The sequence below is a fragment of the Notamacropus eugenii genome, chromosome 1, assembly GCF_028372415.1.
Source record: "Notamacropus eugenii isolate mMacEug1 chromosome 1, mMacEug1.pri_v2, whole genome shotgun sequence".
Taxonomy (NCBI): domain Eukaryota; kingdom Metazoa; phylum Chordata; class Mammalia; order Diprotodontia; family Macropodidae; genus Notamacropus; species Notamacropus eugenii.
The window spans coordinates 611,342,395-611,360,696 of record NC_092872.1 but is presented as its reverse complement, the minus strand read 5'-3'; the positions used below and the strand labels follow the sequence as shown (position 1 = coordinate 611,360,696).

Below are 18,302 nucleotides of genomic sequence, written 5' to 3'. Positions count from 1 at the left end.
TGGGGTCACAAAGAGTTAAACATGACTGAAAAACTACTGAACAGCAGTAGATTCAATACAAGATAAGTTTGAGAGGGAGGGTACTAGGAATTGGGGATTAGGAAAGGCTTCATGTGAAGATATTTCCTGGGTTCATCTTAAAGGAACAAAGGGGTCCTATTAGACATTTTAGGCACTGATAGGAAACGAAGTGTGCTGTGTGAGGAATGGGACTGCTTGGCTACATCACAGAAGATAGGGAGTACTGTCCAACACCACCTGTCCCCCCCCCCTCTCCCGGACTTGCAATATCTTTTTCTCACACTGGCAGCTGTAGGGAGAAGATGGATTGGAGAGTGATAATATTAGAACCAATTAATTCAACTAGTACATGATTGCAGTCTAGGTGAGAGGTGATGAAGGCCTGAACTATGCAGGTGGTTGTGTGAGGGCTGAGAAGGGAACAGACTGGAGAGATGTCTCAGAGGTAGAGTAAGGACTAAGCTGGAGCCAGTTGGAAAGGATCCTTCAAAAGAACCATTTGTTAAAATTTCAGAGTGAGCATTGATACCTTGGAAACTGGAAAAGGCCACAAATTAGTGCCTGGTTTGTTTGTTGATTGCCCAGACTTTTCAAGTGATGGAGAAAATATTAATGTAGATTAGACTTAAAAGTGTTTTGTTAATACTTTTTGGGGGGTGACCTTCTTGTTAAACATTTCCTAGCACACCCCTGCGCACAACCAACAAGATTTGGCTACTGAACTGGGTAAGGGAGAGGTTGCCAAGTTAGGTGACTGAAAATTATGGTACCCTCAACTGAAAAGTTTGGAGGAAAGGCAGGGTGAGGAGTTGGAGATAATGAATTAGTTTTTGAACATGTTGACATGTCACCCAGAGACACCCAGAAAACATCCAGCAGGCAGTTGATGATTAGTGACGAGTTCAGGGGAGATAACACATAATTCTTACAATTTGTTATTTTTCATTTTTAAAATGTATATTTTAGCGTCAGGAAGACAGTGACAGAAAGTTTATTTCTACGTATTGTTCTCAGCTCTTCTGTGTATTTTTCCAGATCTTGCTGCTGCTAATATTATTTATAATCAGTCAATGACACGTAGCTATTCTAATTCTCCTTAATTCACTCTACCTCAGCTTGTCTTCCTGTATTTCATTGTAGCATTCATACTTGTCATTTCTTAAGGCACAATACTGTCATTATCGACATTCAACAATCATCTTTGCCCAGGTGAGGTGGTACCTCAGCTGTTTTAATTTGCATTCCTTGTATTTTTAGGAACCATACTTCCTGTGACTGTTGCTAATTTGTTTTCCTGTTCTCTTTCTCTTTCGTCCTCCCAACCCTCCCCCACTACCCCCACAACCACTAAGGCATTGCCCTCTGGTTACAATGTAACTAGAATGTGTCCGGTACGAGCTTATTTACGTCCCCTTTAAGTGGCACCCTGAATAGTTTTGGTCTGGAGTCAGGAAAACCCGAGTTCAAATGTGACCTTGAAAACTTCGTGGCTGTGTGACCGTGGGAAAGTCCCTTCACCCTATTGGCCTCAGTTTCCTCATCTGTAAAATGAGCTGGAGAAGGAAATGGAAAACCCCTTCAGGATCTCTGGCAAGAAAACCCCAAAAGGACAAGCACCTGTAGACTGTAAGCTGGTCCCTCCGCACAGTTGCGTGCAGCATGTTTAAAGCTTGTTAATTTAATTTAATATTTTATTTTAAATTAATTATTATTTTAATTAAATTAATATTTTAATTTCATAAATGCTGGTTGACCGATTTCCAAAACGGCCACTTCAAATCCTTTGACCCATCCTACTGAGGAATGGGACTTAACTCAAAAAAAAAAAAGCGTCAGTTCCTGCGGACGCCGGACTTTCTCTCAGCAGAGAAGCCGGCGACATGCCGCATTCACGCGGTAGGCGAGGCACGCGCCATGCCCGGCCCTCAAAAAGCCGGCACTCTCCCAGGGAGAGAAGACAGACCGAAGTCTAGACCGGTGGGGCACAGCAGGGAGTCGACTGCGCCACCTCCCGGATCCCTCCGGGGGCTCCCGCGGGGTGGAAGCGGGAGGCACGCCCACGTCGTGACGCCAGGACAGGTGCACAGGCCTGGCGCGCAGGCTCCCTGTGACGTCACCGGAGCGGGAAGGCGCGGAAATCTAACGGGAAGGAGGGAAAGGGCCTAGGTGAGGGACTTGCGATATCCGGGAGCAGTGGTTGCGCACACCTTTTTGTGCACATGCGCCAGTTCCACTCGCTGGAAGGAATGTGTGCGTGTGGATAGACAACGTAACGCTTTGCCACTCTATTGCTCTTGGAAAGACTCTATGGTTACAACGGCTCGAGATCCTCCTCCACCGCGCATACATTAGGCTTGGGTTTTTTTTCCTCCACAAAGGCCACAAGGGGGTGGCGCAGGCGCCCTGTCAGTCCCCGAGACTAGGCGGAAAAAAGGCAGCTTGGGTTATGCGCAGTGAGGCCGTCTGGGACTTATTTCATCCGGGGCGGTGGCGACGGCGATGACGGAAGAGGAGGCGGTGGAAGAACGGAAGCCGGGAGGGGACTAGGGCGGAAGGGGACCAGGGCCAGGGCTGTGTCCGGAGCCTCGGCGGGGCAGGGGTTCGGATGTGGTCCCCGGGGCAGGAGGCCGAGGCCCCAGCCGGGGGGGACCCGGCGGGGCTGCTGCCTCCCGAGTGGGAGGAAGATGAAGAACGAATGTCTTTCCTGTTCTCCGCCTTCAAGAGGAGTCGGGAGGTGAACAGCACCGACTGGGATAGCAAGATGGGCTTCTGGGCGCCGCTGGTGCTGAGCCACAGCCGCCGCCAGGGGGCGGTGCGTCTGCGCCTGCGCGACCTTCAGGAGGCCTTCCAGCGCAAGGGGAGCGTCCCGCTGGGGCTGGCCACGGTGCTCCAGGACCTGCTCCGGTGAGGGGTGGGGCGGGGGCGGGGCCTTCCCTAGCTGGGGGCGGGGCCATGGCGACACTCCCCTCCCCCTCCGGGCTGAGGGGGAGGGACCTTGAGCCACGGGTTGGTGCTACCCTTCCCATTTTACAGATGAGGAAGGCGAGGCGCAGATCTGATTCTAAATCTGACTGCCCTACATTCAGACTTAGGGCGTCTGTGGTTGGGAAAGAAGGCTCTTCTTGAATTGCTGTTGTCGTTTAAGACCCACCTCCTCTAGGAGGCCCCCTCCCCCCAAGCCTCAGTGCACTTGGTTTTGCAACTCAACTCTATAAATCGTTTAACTTTATAAAATGGGCTTGTGGTAAGGAGCAAGAGAGACAGTTGGCTTTATAAATATAAGCTGTTATTGTTGTGCATTGGCCTCTTCTACCTTCCCACTAATCTTGCTCATCTTTGGCCTACTTACTGTTCCGAATACACAGCACATTTCCCACCTCCATACCTTTGCCTTGGGAATGCCCGCCCTCACCTTCACACCTCGGTTTCCCTTACTGCTTTCAAGACTTCCTCATGTTGCACCCTCCACCTCCCTCTTTCCCATGTGTATAATTTTGCTTGAGCCTAGTGATTTTCACATTGTCTCCACCATTAGAAAGGGAGTTTGAGGGCAGGAGGTCCGATTTTACCTTTCTTTGTATCCCCAGCATTTAGCAGAGTGCCTGACGCATATTTGCTTAATAAATATTTGTTGATCAGCTGTGTCATATTTTACCAGACTGTAAACTTCATAAGAGAAGATAGGTGTTATGTGTTTTACATGAACTCCATTTCTCTTCCTGTGCACTGCACATAGTAGACATTTAATAAGTGTTTGTCTACCTGAATTGGTTAGGGCTTCTTGGAGAAAGAAAGGATGGGATAGGGAAAATTTGAGACAGAAGAGAGGCAAATAAGAGGAGTCTTGGTCTTCAGGGCTTAAGAAAACCCCTTTGCAACCTCTGTCCTAACCCCAGTAGTCATAGTCTGTGTGGTTATTTAAGGTATTCCCTTTATAGACTTTTGCTTGAGGCCTCAAAATTTGAAATCACCTGGAAAGAGGGTTTCCTCCTTGCTGGTACAAATGGAATTAAAACATTCATTTAGTGCCTACTTTTTCAGGACCCTGTACTAAGTAAAAGCTAGAGAATATAAAAAGATAAATGAAACCTGGGCTGTGCTGTCAAGTAACTCACAATCTAGTAACCTTATCAAAAGTTAAACTCTTACATCAGAGGAGGATAAAGTGCTATGAGGTCAGATTAGAGGAGAGCTTATTTTGGGAGACTATATGGAGTAGGTAGAATTTGAGTTAGGCCTTGGAATATTATTAGGAATTCATTATTTGGAGACCCTGGGGAAGGAAGGTTGGTCAAGAGACTCTTGTAGTAATTGAGGTGAACTTTAAAGAGATCAGAACTGAAGTGGTGGCAAAGGGAGTAGGTAGGAGAGCTGTTGAACTGTAGATTCAGATTGTGGGGGCGTAACTTTGGTCCTAGCCCTGGGAGACACACCCTTAGGGAGATGGATGTACATGTCCTTCTAAAGGAATAAAAAATATGTATATATTCCCCCTAGCTTGGGTGGTAACATGACATAATGGATAGGGCACTGGATTTGGAATCAGGACCACCTGGGTTCAAATCCTGCTTTATTACCTGTGTGATGCTGGACAAGTCACTTAATCTGTCTGACCGTCAGTTTCCTCATCTGTTGAAAGTGAGGGGGTTGGACTCAGTGACCTCTAAGGGCTCTTCCATTTTTAAATCTGTGATTCTATGTCTTGACCATGGCAAGTAAATCATAAGCCAATGTAGACACCCTGAACATTGGCCACCATGGCATCCAATTGTTTCTATTGTCTTCACCAAACTACAGAAATAAGACAAGATGTATCTAGTACCAGATAGTGCCATTTACTCTGGGCATTAATGGGGACCCACCTGGGGACTGTGGATTTGTTAGCCACCAGTGTATCTGCTGCTGATTGGGTTTAGCTTCGTTCTCTGTTTGAAACTGGGAAGAGGAAAGGGAAGCCCAGGGATGAAGGAGGAGCCCAATTCTTTTTTTCTTCTTTGGGTTTGACTTTCCAGAAGATAGACCATGGATGAATCTCATTTGGGTTTAACTTTAGCTTGAGATCCTGTGTTCTACTCTTACATAGCATCTTTCTCTTTCATTTTTTTTTTCCCTTTAGAAACTGAAAAACTAGTTTAGTTCCTAAATTTGGAGACTGGTTCCCAGATCCAGAGTATATTTGTTGTGATCTGGGAAGTAATGTCAGTCATTTGTGTGTGCTGAGGAGATAGTACTTAGGGGCTTGTGTGTGCAGGCAAATGTCTGAAGTCAATGATGCACTTCTTGAGGAAACATTTAATGGAGTGGACATACCTGTTTGGCAGTTCGAAGTCTTCCCTTTTTATGTTCATTTCCCATACTCCAGATTGTCACCGATGGGACTTCATAAGTCTTTTTATACCCTTTTTTTCCCTGTCTGTTGTAGAGTATGCATTAGATTGTGACTGTAATGGAGAGCTATTGAGACAGTTTTTGGAAAAGCCATTGTTAGCCTATTTCATGATCTCATTTAGCTAGTGCAGTAGAGTCAGGTAATCTACCACTGGTCTTTCCTTTAAGCCATAGTCCCCTCTCCAGTGGTTAATCTTCAAATGCTCCTCCAGTACTTGACTCGGTAGTAGCTCACTCTAGAGTAAGTACTGTGGAATGTCCTCTGACCAGAGGTGTCAGACTCACAGCCTGTAAAACCCAAGTGCAAGCCCTAACCAGATTAAAGTGTAATTGGGAAATATTTAGCAAAATAAATGAAAATATGTTACAGTGTTGATAACGTTAACATGTGGCTAAGTCAGTGTGGGGCCCACAGGTATCCATTTTTATTTGAATTTGATACTACTGCCCTAGACAACCTGAATTCCATGACTGTCGTATTTATCATTTTATTCCCCACAATACTTTTCATTTGATAGGTTCTCAATGAATATTTGTTGATTCTTTTTATTTGACACATAAGAAGAGGCCACAGTGTGACTCCATAGCTCCTCTTGTCTCTGTTTTTGACTGGTTGATGGCTGTTGTTCAGGAACACTGACTGAAATCATCCAGTATACCTTGGCTAACATGACTTTTTCCTTCTGTTCGTGGAGCCGAGGGGAGCTACAACGGGAATCAGATTTCATGGCCAGTGTAGACAGCAGCTGGATTTCATGGGGAGTAGGTGTCTTCCTGTTGAAGCCTCTCAAATGGACTCTTTCTAACGTGCTGGGGGACCACAAGGTCCCTGCTGAAGAGGTGCTGGTGGCCGTGGAGCTGCTTAAGGTAGGTGCATTTGGGTACAAGCAGGCCAGAGACAAATTTTCCTTTTTATAAAGGAAGGACTTCATCATTTGATGCTTGCTAGATGTTCATTTTTTTTTTCTTACAGTCTTCTATGCTTTAAGAAAAACCCCTTGTCTCTGGATTAAATCAAGGACCCACAAATTTGTTTTCTGTGGTTTAAAGGGACAAAAGTGAACTAAGCTTTAGGAAATTCTTGTGGTCTGAGATTTATTGACAAAATTCATGCTTAGGTTATCTGACAACCAAGAAAGTCATCATTCTGTCCAGGGGAAAAAAAGATGGCATGATTTCTTGGTAGTTAGAGTTCTATTTCCCCAAATCATTATACAGTGTCATTTCATTTACTTTTCTTATACCTTTATTATTTTAAAGAATGTTGTAATTTAATTTTTAGCATTCATTTTTTATAATTTTTGAGTTCTAAATTCCTTTCTCCTTCCTTGAGAAGGAAAGTACTTTGGCATAGCTTATATATGTGTAGTTGTGCAAAACATATTTTCATATCAGCCATGTTGCAATAGAACACAGACCAAAAAAAGAAAAACAAATAAAGTAAAAAAGTAGGCTTTTATCTATATCTAGACTCCAACAGTTCTTTTTCTGGAGGCAGACAGCATTTTTCATTATAAGTTCTTCAGAATTGTCTTCTGTCATTGTATTGCTGAGAATAAATAATTAAGTCATTCAAAGTTGATCATTGTACAATATTGGCCTTACCATGTACAATATTCTCCTGCTTCTGATCACTTCAATTTGCATCAATTCATATAAGTCTTCCCAGGTTCTTCTGAATCCGTCCTGCTCATCATTTCTTTTAGCACAATGCATTCATATATCACAGCTTGTTCAGCTGTCTCCCAAGTTATGGTCATCCCTTCAGTTTCTAATTGTTTGCTACATAGGATTTTTTCCTTTTTCTTTAATCTCTTTGGGATACAGACTTAATAGTGGCATTGCTGGATCAAAGGATACCCACAATTTTATAGCTGTTGGGGCATAGTTCCTAATTTTTCTCCAGAATGGTAGGATCACAACTCCATCAAGAGTTCGCTAGTGTCCCAGTTTTTCCACATGTCCTCCAACATTTGTTGTTTCCTTTTTTTGTCACATAAGCCAGTCTGATAGGTGTAAGGTGGTACCTCAGAGTTATTTCAATTTGTATTTCTCTAGTCAGTAGTGATTTAGAGCATTTTTTTTTATATGACTGGAAATAGCTTTGGTTTCTTCTTCTGAAATCTGCTTGTTCTTATCCTTTGACCATTTATCAGTTGGAGAATGACTTGTGTTTTTATAAATTTGACTCAGTTCTCTATATAATTGAGAAATGAGGCCTTTATCAGAGAAACTTGATGTAAAATTTTTTTCCCAGTTTCTTGCTCTCCTTCTCATCTTTGTTGCATTGGTTTTGTTTATGTAAAAACTTTAAAATTTAATTTCTTGTGTCTTTATTACAAAAAAATGAAAGTTCTTTTTAGCGCTAGTAATTAACTTGCATATAAAATCCTTTGGTTGAAAGGAGAGGGGCAGGGTTTATTATTTTTATTTTCATAGCATTTTGTGAGCTGACAGGAACTTTAAGTATGATTTTGTTCAATATCCTCATTTTATTCAACGTAAACTAGATGCAAAGAGGTGTGAATTAACCAGGGTCACTAGCTCCTTAGTGGCGGAGACAGGATTAACATGCAGGTGTCCTAATTCCAGCACACTGTGTTAAATTTCTTCATTTTACCAAAAGGGAAACACTGCTATAGTGGAGGCAAAAGATTTGTTTGAAGTCAGTAACAAGTAGAAGATGGGCATATGATGGGCTCTCAGTACATAGTTAAACCAGACAGACTTGGAAGCCTGATTTTGATTTATTAGATTAGGCTTCCTCACTCTAGACATTTTAGTTAAATTTTCTCCCAAATATTTTTAAAAGCAAAACTTCTAAGAAAATATCCTACTGTAAGTAAAGAAGTTGGCCTGATCTGGACATTTGTGGGTCTAGTTTTACAAAAGAAAGGTCAGAGTTCTTTGGTCTCTATACCCAGACCCTGAATACAAGTGCCTTTCTTCTCCTACAGGAAAAAGCAGAGGATGTCTATCGTCTGTATCAGAACTCTCCACTCTCCTCTCATCCTGTGGTGGCCCTGTCAGAGCTGAGCACCCTCTGTGCTGGTTCCTGCCCAGATGAGCGAACCTTCTATTTGGTGTTGCTCCAGCTGCAGAAAGAGAAGAGAGTCACTGTTTTAGAGCAGAATGGTGAGAAGGTATTGAATGATGGAATTTCTATAAATATCTAGTAATCTTGCCATCAGTTTTTCTGTGTGAATTTTTTTCAGAGCAGGAGTAATTTGTTCTTCTCCTACAGATTGTAAAATTTGCCAGAGGGCTACATGCCAAGGTCTCCCCGGTAAATGATGTAGATGTGGGGGTGTACCAGTTGATGCAAAGTGAACGACTGCTCTCACGGAAGGTGGAGTCCCTTTCCCAGGAAGCAGAGAGGTAACTTCTTTCCCGAAGGCTTTAAGTGAGCTCTCCTTGCCCTGACTAGTCCTCAGAGCTCTCAAGAGCACTTGGTGTCACAGTGTTTTCTTTTAGGTCCCTCTCTTTCTCACTCCGTTTTTCTGTAGCTATGTGGGGTTACCCCTGTGAAATGATAGCGTCAGCTTTTCCGCTGTGCTGAGGGCTGTAGGTGCAGCCGTAGGAAACGGGGTTCTGTCCATCTTACTGACAGGAGAAGACTCAGCCAGAGAGAGGAAGGGACATGTCCAGTGGCACCAGTGGTGGTGGGAGCTGAATGTTGGTCTTCTGAATTCCATCAAGTGGAAGGTGGAGGAAGTAGTGGGCTAGCCAGAACAACACAAGTGCAGATAGTGATTTATTCATTGTTTAGCTGCAGGCCAAAATGTGCAACAAGAAAATGAGTTCAGGGTCCAAGAAAGAAGTTTAAGAGGGAACAATACATATTTAGAAGAGTATAAAAGTCTTCTAAATTCAGAAGAAATAAAGTAGTAGGGGCATAGGGAGGGGAGAGAGGACAAAGGAGGGATCTTTAGAGGGGAGGGTGAGGGAATAGGTAAAAGGGGAATATGGAAGTGTGTTTAGATTTATGGGAATGGGAGGATAGGGGAGGGCTCCTTGAGGGAGGTAGGCAAGTGATAGGAGGGCCAGGTAGTGGGTAGAAGTCAAGTAGAGGAGGCAGGAGGGCTAGGAAACGAGATACGCGCAAACAGGAGTAGGATTTGTTTGGGAAAATACATGTCTATATATGTATGTATGTATGTATGTATGTATGTATGTATGTGTGTGTGTGTGTGTGTGTGTATGTATGTGTGTATATCTATAGCTGTAGAGAAACATTCAAACTTAATTGTAGCCTTCTGGGGAAGGGGGGGAGAAAGAACAAAGTAAAAAGTGTACAGCAGAGAACAAAAGAAAACCTACAAGGAAGCAAAGAAAAGATGGACAGTTTTCAACATAATGCACAGTATTTAATATATGCTTTCTTGAAATGACAAGTTATTGCTGTATATTCTGAATCTTCTCCTATGTTCTGCTTTACACATGACATTTTTCTTTTTTCTTTTATATTTAAATTTATAATGTTTCTCTTTTTTTGTTATGTATTTATGTTTTAGTATTTATTTAAAATAAAAAAAATTTTTAAAAAGAAAGTGGGGGCCATTAAATATGAGCAGTGCCAGACCTGGTGGTCTATACAGATCAAGTTCAAATAGCATGGGTTTGCCTTTCTAAAGTCCTTGAGGAGAAATTAGCCGAGGGTGGCAGGATGAAAGGTTGGAAATAGGCATTTAGACTGACCAGTTTGTGGATGCCCTTTTTCGGGCTCTCTGAGGTTGAGAATATTTCCTTAATTTGTTAAAATCTGTTCTTTCGTTTTCTTCTTTAGTCTTTTTTGGTCCCTTAAAGTAAATGGAACGTTTTCCATGTTTAGTGGAAGCCTTGGGAAGGTATTTGTGCTTGGTAGTTGTTAACTCTGAGATGGGAATTCCTGGTTTCATTATTAGTCAGTCCGTTTGTGGTAGAACATAAAAAAGACAAATTGATAACTGTAATTTGGAGGGAGAGAAGTTCCATTCCATGTAGCACCTCCAATTTCCAAGTGAGGACTTTGTCTTTCAAGTATCTTTGCCCTGCCTCACCAGACCAAGTGTTCTAAAATATCCTATACTTCGATTCTAGAGCTATGCTATAATACAAGACTTGGTGTAATAGTTCGTTATTCCTTTTAATCAGTAGGTAGAATGGGATTTGAACTCAAGTTCCCTGGACATTTTTTTCCTGCTTGATTGTTGTTGAGTTGTTTCAGTCATGTCTGCCTCTTTGTGACCCCATTTGGGGTTTTCTTGGCAAAGATAATGAAGTGGTTTGCCATTTCCTTCTCCAGCTCATTTCACAGGTGAGGAAATGGAGGGAATCAGGGTTAAGTGACTTGCTCAGTCATATAGTAAGTGTTAAAAGGCCAAATTTAAACTCAGGAAGATGAGTCTTCCTTGAATCCAGACCCAGAATTCTATCCATCTGTACCACCTAGCTGTCCTCTTGACTGACTTTCTCCTTTTAAGGATTTCTTTGGGATCTGCTGCTTCGTCTGTGCTAGAACCCCCTTTTCTGTCCTAGATCAAATATCCTCAAACTGCCTTTCTGTTTCACAGATGTAAAGAAGATGCCCGACAAGCATGCCGAGCTGGAAAGAAGCAACTGGTGAGTGTCTTCTTCTCCCCCTATGCACTCTGTACTGTGACATTTAGCAGCCAGGATGGAAACAAAAGATGAACATGGCTTTAGCACCACTACATACCTTGGAAGTGAGAATATGTGTAGGGAATTGGGAAGTCTGACTCTCTTAGTAGGGCTACTGCTACTCTCTTTCCTCACTCTCCAGTATTATGGATTATGGTTTGACTGAGATCCTGACACATTTCCCCTTGCTGTTCTAGGCGCTAAGGCATCTCAAGTCTAAGCAGAGGACAGAGAAGCGCATTGAGGCACTGCATGCCAAGCTGGACACAGTACAAGGCATTCTGGATCGGATCTATGCTTCCCAGACAGATCAGATGGTAATCCACTTGCACCAGGGAAAACAAAATTAGTTGAGCTCATAGTTACTATTTGCCTTTGCTGGTGTTTTTACTACTCAGTAGTTTTCCTCCCATACTTTAGGTTTACTCTGATTATCCTGTACAAAATGTGATTAGCTCCTTTTCTTGTTGAAGGTCCAAGGGGTGTCCTTCATTACTGCAATACTCATTCTCAATTCTGCTTTTCCAGCCTTCTGCTTCCTCTTTACTACCGGTTCACCCTTTTCAGCTTCTTTCTTTGTAGCAGGTCTCTAGTCTTTCCTGATAAGGTGTAGGGATGTAGAAGGGTATAGAGATTTCAAGAAATTAAAGAAATTAAAAACAATAGCATTTGGTTTTGCACATACTCTTCATCTATACTAATACTTCTACTTTCCTTTCAGGTTTTTAATGCCTATCAGGCTGGCGTAGGGGCCCTCAAACTTTCCATGAAGGACATCACAGTGGAGAAAGCAGAGAGTCTGGTCGACCAGATCCAAGAGGTATTTCATGGACTGGGAACAAAGATGATGGGAAGATACTGAGTGTGTGGTCCTCATACTGGACTGTTAGATTTTACTTTGTGTGGGCCGTCCAAGTGGAGAAAACGTGCTTCTTCTGTTTGCACTTGTGTGCAGAAGCTTATTTGACTTTGTTATTTTGTTACTGGAGTCCTGCTTGGATATTCTGTTTCCATTTCTGAGTATTTACCATTTCCTTTGCTATTTTGTACTATTCAAAAACACTGGCTCAGGATCTCACTTACTTCTCTTACAGCTCTGTGATACCCAGGATGAAGTTTCTCAGACTCTGGCTGGGGTGGGGATAAATGGCTTAGGTGAGTTGTCAGAAAGATGTCCCCACACCTTAAGAGGAATTCTCCTTTATCTGGCCACATTTTCCCCACATGTAGCAACAGACAGGACTTTATCCAGAGCTCCTCCTATACCTGACACTTTTGACATGAAAGCTGCCATAGGAAGTGACATGTCCCTTCATGCCCCCACCTCCATTTCTGATTTAAGGTACCTTTTGTGTCTCCTTGGATGTGGAGATATGATAAGGGGTTTTGTTTCTCATTGGGGGAACTTAAATGGCATAGAAGATGAAGGATATTCCCTGGGGTTAGGAGAGAGGTCCTACCACTTTGTATATATTTTCTATGGGAGCAGAAGAGAAAGCTCCTTTTGAAGGTTCTCCTCTTCTCAAGTGATTCCATAAAACAAAACAAAACAAAAAAAACCCCAGTCTACCTTCAGCTGTAGTGTATTCCCAACTTAAGAGACTTAGTCATTGTTTGTTTTTCAGTTATTATCTGTCAGTATTAAGTCTTGATTGTTTTCCCTTTATGGGGATTTATGTGCTTCTTGCCTTGTTTTCTCTCCAGATAGTGACAGTGAGGAACTGGAGAAGGAACTGGATATCCTGCTCCAGGACACCACCAAAGAACCTCTGGATCTGCCTGAGACTCCCCACAAGCCATTCTTCTCCACCAATGTGCCTAATAGCATTTCAGATGCTGAGCTGGAAGCTGAGCTGGAGAAGCTGTCCCTATCAGAAGGAGGTGTGGACATATATTAAGGGCTACTGGTGGAATTTTGGTTCCTTAGCTAGCCTTGTGGCTGCTGGGTTAGGGGATCCCAGTCCTTATTCTCAGCTTACCTAGGATGTAGAGGCACTGAGTAGATCAAGAGCATTTAGGGTTAGAGTTCAGTCATCTGTGTCACATATTCTCCAAAGACTAGGCTCAGTCTCTGGGTTCTGCTCTATCTTAGGCTCAGGTCTATCTTGTTCTATTGCTCAACCTTTCTCTCTCCTCTGCAGGTTTGCTTCCAAGCCATGAATCCTCCAAAAGACAGCTGGAACCCACTCTCTAATGCTATCCCAGGACTTCCACATTAAGGAGATATCAGGCGTGTGTGTTTGTACATATTTATTTAATTGAAAAACTCTCAGAATTTGATGGGATGGGGAAGAAAGACTACTCCATTTAGCTGGATACTACCAGTTCCTACAGGACAGAAGTAATTTCTGGAAGTCATGCTCCAAAGGCTTGCTCCCAGCTGGTGTCATGGACCTGTCTGTCTTCTCATCTTTATAGTGCCACAATCTATGATGTCCTGTGTTTGACCTATTGTTCCATGTAGCCTGCAGTCCTTGACTTTGGCCCACTTATGTTTGTCTTCACCCACCAACTCCCACTAAAATTTTGTTCCAGCCAACAAAGGTGAGAGATTGCAGACAGTTTTTCTCCCGTTGGTTAGAGGGACTTGTCATCTTTACCTGTAGGTGTTTATAAGTTCACTTAAACAACTTATTCCTACCCATTTCCATTTTCACTGGTGAGGAGAATCAGACAAGTTTTATTCAAGGGGACTTAACTGCTGCTTCTTCAAGGAGAAAACAAACAGTGCAAAAGTTTCTGCTCTTTATTATCATTGCATCCAGTTTTTTAGGCCCAGAAATTGTCACCCTTGAGTAATTCAAGGTGGTGGCACCTCTGGCTCTTATTGACTCCCATTTTATTTCAGACAGAGGGCAAGAGAGTTCTTCTTGGCCTTTGAACTTGGGGTGCTGAGACCTAGGTGATTGTGGAGTCATTCTGTGTGGATTGTGGATGGCCAGGTCCCACCTCTTTTAAAGCAAGAGGCTGCCCCATTGCTCTGCCTTTGTTGGGGTGTGGTCAGAAGACCCTGAACAAACTACGCAACAAAACCTCCCTTCTATGGTTCTGTAAACCGAATGAATTCTTTGCTCAAGTTTCAGAAGAAATTTCTTTTGCAGATAGACCACTGCTAAGGGTAGGGGAATCTGAGCCAATTTGTGCAATAGAAGCAGAAGGATTTGCCTTTCTGCCATATTGGTATATGCCTCCCACATTCTATTTATTTGTGAGAACACACACTACCTACTGTTGCCTCTTGAGGCTACCATATTCTTTCTTCTGTCTCTGCCCTTTGGTGAATCAGAGACAGAGCAGGAGCTGAGTGAAACAGTAGTCTGGAGAGGAGAAGATGGCAGCTACATTGCCACTGTGGCTGCAGAAGCACAAGTATTTCTGCCTAAGGTATTTGCTCTTGCCCCCAAAATGATATGGAGCAGAGGGAAAGAAGGAACTTACTCCAGGGCAGGAGTAAGACTCACAGTCAACAAATTTCTCTCCCATTTCACCTTGATAAACAGAAGTGTTGGGGGTGAAGAGAAACAATCACTATTTTTTCCCCTTTTCTATCTGGTACATAATTAAAAGAAAAAACAAATCATGGTCATTGTCCACTCTGGCTCTGTTTTTCCTTTGGGTTGCTGCTCCGTGCTGTCTAGTTTGTGCTCTGGTTAACTTAACATCTGTTAGGCCAGTTCTGAACAGTGATAGGTAGTATAAAAAACAAGCCCCAGAAGTATCCTGGCACCTTGCAGCAATATTTATTTGCCACCTACTGTGTGCAGTGCACTAAGTGCTGTCAAGGTGCAAAGTTTAGATAAGGAAAGACCCTCCTTTGAGGACCTCACAATGTCCCAGGGGGCCCAAGCACTAACAGCCAATACAGACTGTTATGCTCCAAAAACTATATGATGAGTTTATTAAAAGGAACTTGACAACCAAACAACATTCAGTCTTGGGGAGGATGGCAGAAAACGTGATTTGTTATTAAATGAAAAAAGCCTTATGTATTATGCAGAAGGCTCATGCTTGTGTGTTAACTACATTCAAAAGTTGTAAAACAACATGATATGTGAGGTCCAAGGGAAATGACAGTTAACCAAGGGGACCAAGGAAGACTTCATGGAACATGTGGCCTTTGAGTTGGTTTTTAGAGTTTTAAAAAGCCACCCTTTGGAGGGAGGAGAGGTATTTCAGAACAGCCTGAACAAAAGCATGGGTGGAGGCATGAATGCAAAGTGTGTTCAGGAGAGCAGAGACATGTACAGTCTGGCAGGAATGTAATGGATAAAGGCATAAGGTGAGATAAAGCTGAAAAGGTAGGGTGTTGCCAGGTTGTGGGAGACCTTGACCACCAGACTAAGTTGTTTGAAACTTTTTTTGTGTAGCAATAGGGAGTCGATGAGATTTTGGGTGTGATGAGTGAATTGATCAGCAGAGGTATAAAGAACAGAAGAGGAGACGGTGGAAGTGTTAGGATGTGTTAGAAAGGCCGATGCAGTAATTCAGGTGGGGTGATAGAACTAGCATTCCCCTCAAGGGAAGAGACTAATTTCTCTGAATAGCTCTCTAGAATCCTTTGGGGCTTTTGCCTTCAACAATAATTGTTCCTCTCCATTGCCAACTGCCATTTAAAACCTTCTCTTTTGACTTTGTATCACTGTAGCATATTCTAACAGATGTAGCATGCTGCTTCTTGAATGAATGCTTTGCATTCATGTCAGTTAGTGAGCATCTAATGTGTGGAGGTTAGGTAGTGTGGGGACACAAGAGTCCAAAACATGTTCCTTGCCCTTGAAAACGTTCAGTGTAGTTGGAGAGACCAGGCATAAACTAAGGCTGAATTGAAGAAGATTCTATACAGCACAGGAAAGGTTGGGAAACAGTGTATGAACAACTGCTAAATGAGTGGTCTAGACCTTGGGAACCTGAGTTCAAAGGAGGCAAAAGGTCCTTGTGGACTGGGAATCCATCGGGTGCTGACATCAGGTTAGGTGGTGGGGATGATTCCAATAGAAATGAAATAATCTCTCTGGTCAAGGGGCTTTTGTTTTATCAGAGGAAACCATCAGTACATAGATGAGTAAGTGCAGAATAGAAAATGATTTGGTGGTGATGTGGTTGGGGGATCTGGACGAGCCTTTTTAGGAAGGAGGTACTTGAGCTGAGCTTTGAAGAAAGAAGGTATTGGAAAACGGAGAGATGTGAGGAACGGAAACCAATTATCAGGCGGTGTTTGCCTGACCTCTCACCTGGTTGTTGCCGGGTGAGCTTAGAGAAGGGGGTATATGTGACAGATGTTGAGAAGGTAGAATCAACAAGATGTGGAGCTGAAATCAATCTTGGAGTACCTCTAGTCCAGGAGTTCTTAGCTTTTCTTGGTGTTGTGGACCCTTTTTGGTTTGCTCAAGTCTGGTGAAGCTTATGGAATTCTCAGAATAATGTCTTTAAATGTGTTATTCCCAAATTCCTTTGGGAAAGAACAAGGTGTTGACAAGCTGTAGAGAAATGTGTTGCCCATCTAGGTTTGGGGAATCTCTCTCCTCTGTTCTGCTTCCTAGCAAGGGCTTCTTAGACGAGCTCTTGGGGCCCATGTTGCTTTTCTCAGTGCTAGTCCTCTCAAGAGATAGGAACATGTCAAGAAAAACTCCATCTGCCATGGCCTATTGTAAGTATCTTGTGATCTGGTTGAGAGATTTAAGGCTTAAATATATATCTGAGAAAAAAAGTCATCATTCTGATGCTTGAGTGGAAATTCAATCTCCCAAAGATGTTAAAGAAGGCAAAAATCAAAGCAGAGGCTAAGGGCTTAAGGGGATTCACTGAGGTTGTACTTTGGGAGTTGAGGGAGGGCTTAGGAACACTTTTCCTTCTGACAGAGGCAATTTTATCAACACAGGTGTCTGGTTGCTCATGGTACAGCTCCTCCTGGGGAGGAATATAGCTCTTTTCCCAGCAACTGTATGACAACACTACAGTGGTTGTGACTGCCTTAAACTATGGCCTCAGAAAATATATTATTTCTAGTTGTGTAGATTATTATCATTTAGTAGGCTTGAACTGGGATAGAAGAATCCTGTATGTGGTTGAAATTTTGTATTTAGGGGTACAGAATATTGCCCCAGAGTTGCTAAGATCATATATTTAGAGTTAGTTGGGACCTTAGAAATCGTTGAGTTTAACCTCCTCACTTTATAGATGAGGAGAATGAGGCTCAGGGGGGTGAGTTATCTGTAGTCACACAGCCACTAAGAGGCTGGACTCCAAGGTTAGCGCATTACGCTGTGATTGCCGTGTGTGTGTGTGTGTGTGTGTGTGTGTGTGTGTGTGTGTGTGTGTGTTGGTCCTTCGGAAGAAGACCATGCCATCAGAGAAGTAGTGACGTGACGTGCAACTGACTTTGTTTTTTTCAGTGAGGGAGGGCTGTGTTGCTTTGTAAGCATTTATTAAGTACCTGCTGGGTTCTGGTCACTGTGTTAAGCACTGGGAACTAAGAGAGGTAAAACAGTCCTTGTGCTCAAGTAACTTAAAGTTTAATGGGGGAAACAACGTGCAAACAATAAATTAAGATAACTATATATATGATAACCATATACACATATATATACACACGTATATATCTATATGATAAATGGAATTAATCAGCGAAGGGAAGACATCATTAAGGGGGATTGGGAATGCTCATTGCAGAAGGTAGAATTTTAGCTAAGCCTTGAAGGAAGTCAGGAATTAGGAGGTGGAGTTGAGGGAGAGTATTCCAGGCATGGGGGACAGCAAGTGAAAATGCCTAGAATTGGGAGATGGAGTATCTAGTTCCAAGGAATAGCAAGGAGGCTAGTGTCACTGGATTGCAGCATATGTAGAGGGAATGCAGGGAGTAAGAAGACTAGAAAGATAGAAAATAACAGGGTTATAGAGGGCTTTAAGAGCAAACAATTCTATATTTGATCCCGGAGGCAATAGAGAACCACTAGGGTGGACTAAATTGGATGGTGAAATGGTTAAACATGCACTTTGACAGCCCTGTGGAGGATGGAATGGAGTGGGGAGATAAGTCAGGGAGCCTGGGTAGCGGGCTATTGCAGTAGATCAGGCACGAGGTGGAGGTGATATGGGCCTGCATCAGAGTGGTGACACTGTCATAGAAGAGAAGGGGACATATATAAGAGATGCTGTGAAGGTTGAAAGGACAAGAGTTGGCAGCTGATTGGATATGGGGGGAGGGTGTGAGATGATAGGGAAGAGTCCAGGATAACAGATTCACAGATTGCCAG

The 18,302-nt window shown here is 43.0% G+C and overlaps 1 protein-coding gene across 1 annotated transcript; it reads left to right on the top strand.

Annotated features, from left to right (window-relative positions):
- Positions 1 to 1,748: 1,748 nt before the first annotated feature.
- Positions 1,749 to 14,629, top strand: CHMP7 (charged multivesicular body protein 7). Its single transcript, XM_072634857.1, has 10 exons — positions 1,749 to 2,925; positions 6,105 to 6,276; positions 8,367 to 8,552; positions 8,654 to 8,787; positions 10,962 to 11,010; positions 11,247 to 11,366; positions 11,771 to 11,869; positions 12,144 to 12,204; positions 12,754 to 12,930; positions 13,191 to 14,629. Exons 1-10 carry the CDS (start codon positions 2,627 to 2,629, stop codon positions 13,241 to 13,243), a joined length of 1,350 nt encoding a protein of 449 aa, XP_072490958.1. The 5' UTR covers positions 1,749 to 2,626; the 3' UTR covers positions 13,244 to 14,629.
- The last annotated feature ends 3,673 nt before the right edge of the window (positions 14,630 to 18,302 follow it).

What these genes read in the sequence shown, in the direction of transcription:
- CHMP7 (XM_072634857.1), top strand. Translation starts at nt 2,627, where the DNA reads ATGTGGTCCCCGGGGCAGGAGGCCGAGGCCCCAGCCGGGGGGGACCCG. An exon ending in GAGCTGGAAAGAAGCAACTG is followed by an intron (nt 11,011 to 11,246) that starts GTGAGTGTCTTC and finishes TTGCTGTTCTAG; the next exon opens with GCGCTAAGGCATCTCAAGTC. An exon ending in GCTGTCCCTATCAGAAGGAG is followed by an intron (nt 12,931 to 13,190) that starts GTGTGGACATAT and finishes TCTCCTCTGCAG; the next exon opens with GTTTGCTTCCAAGCCATGAA.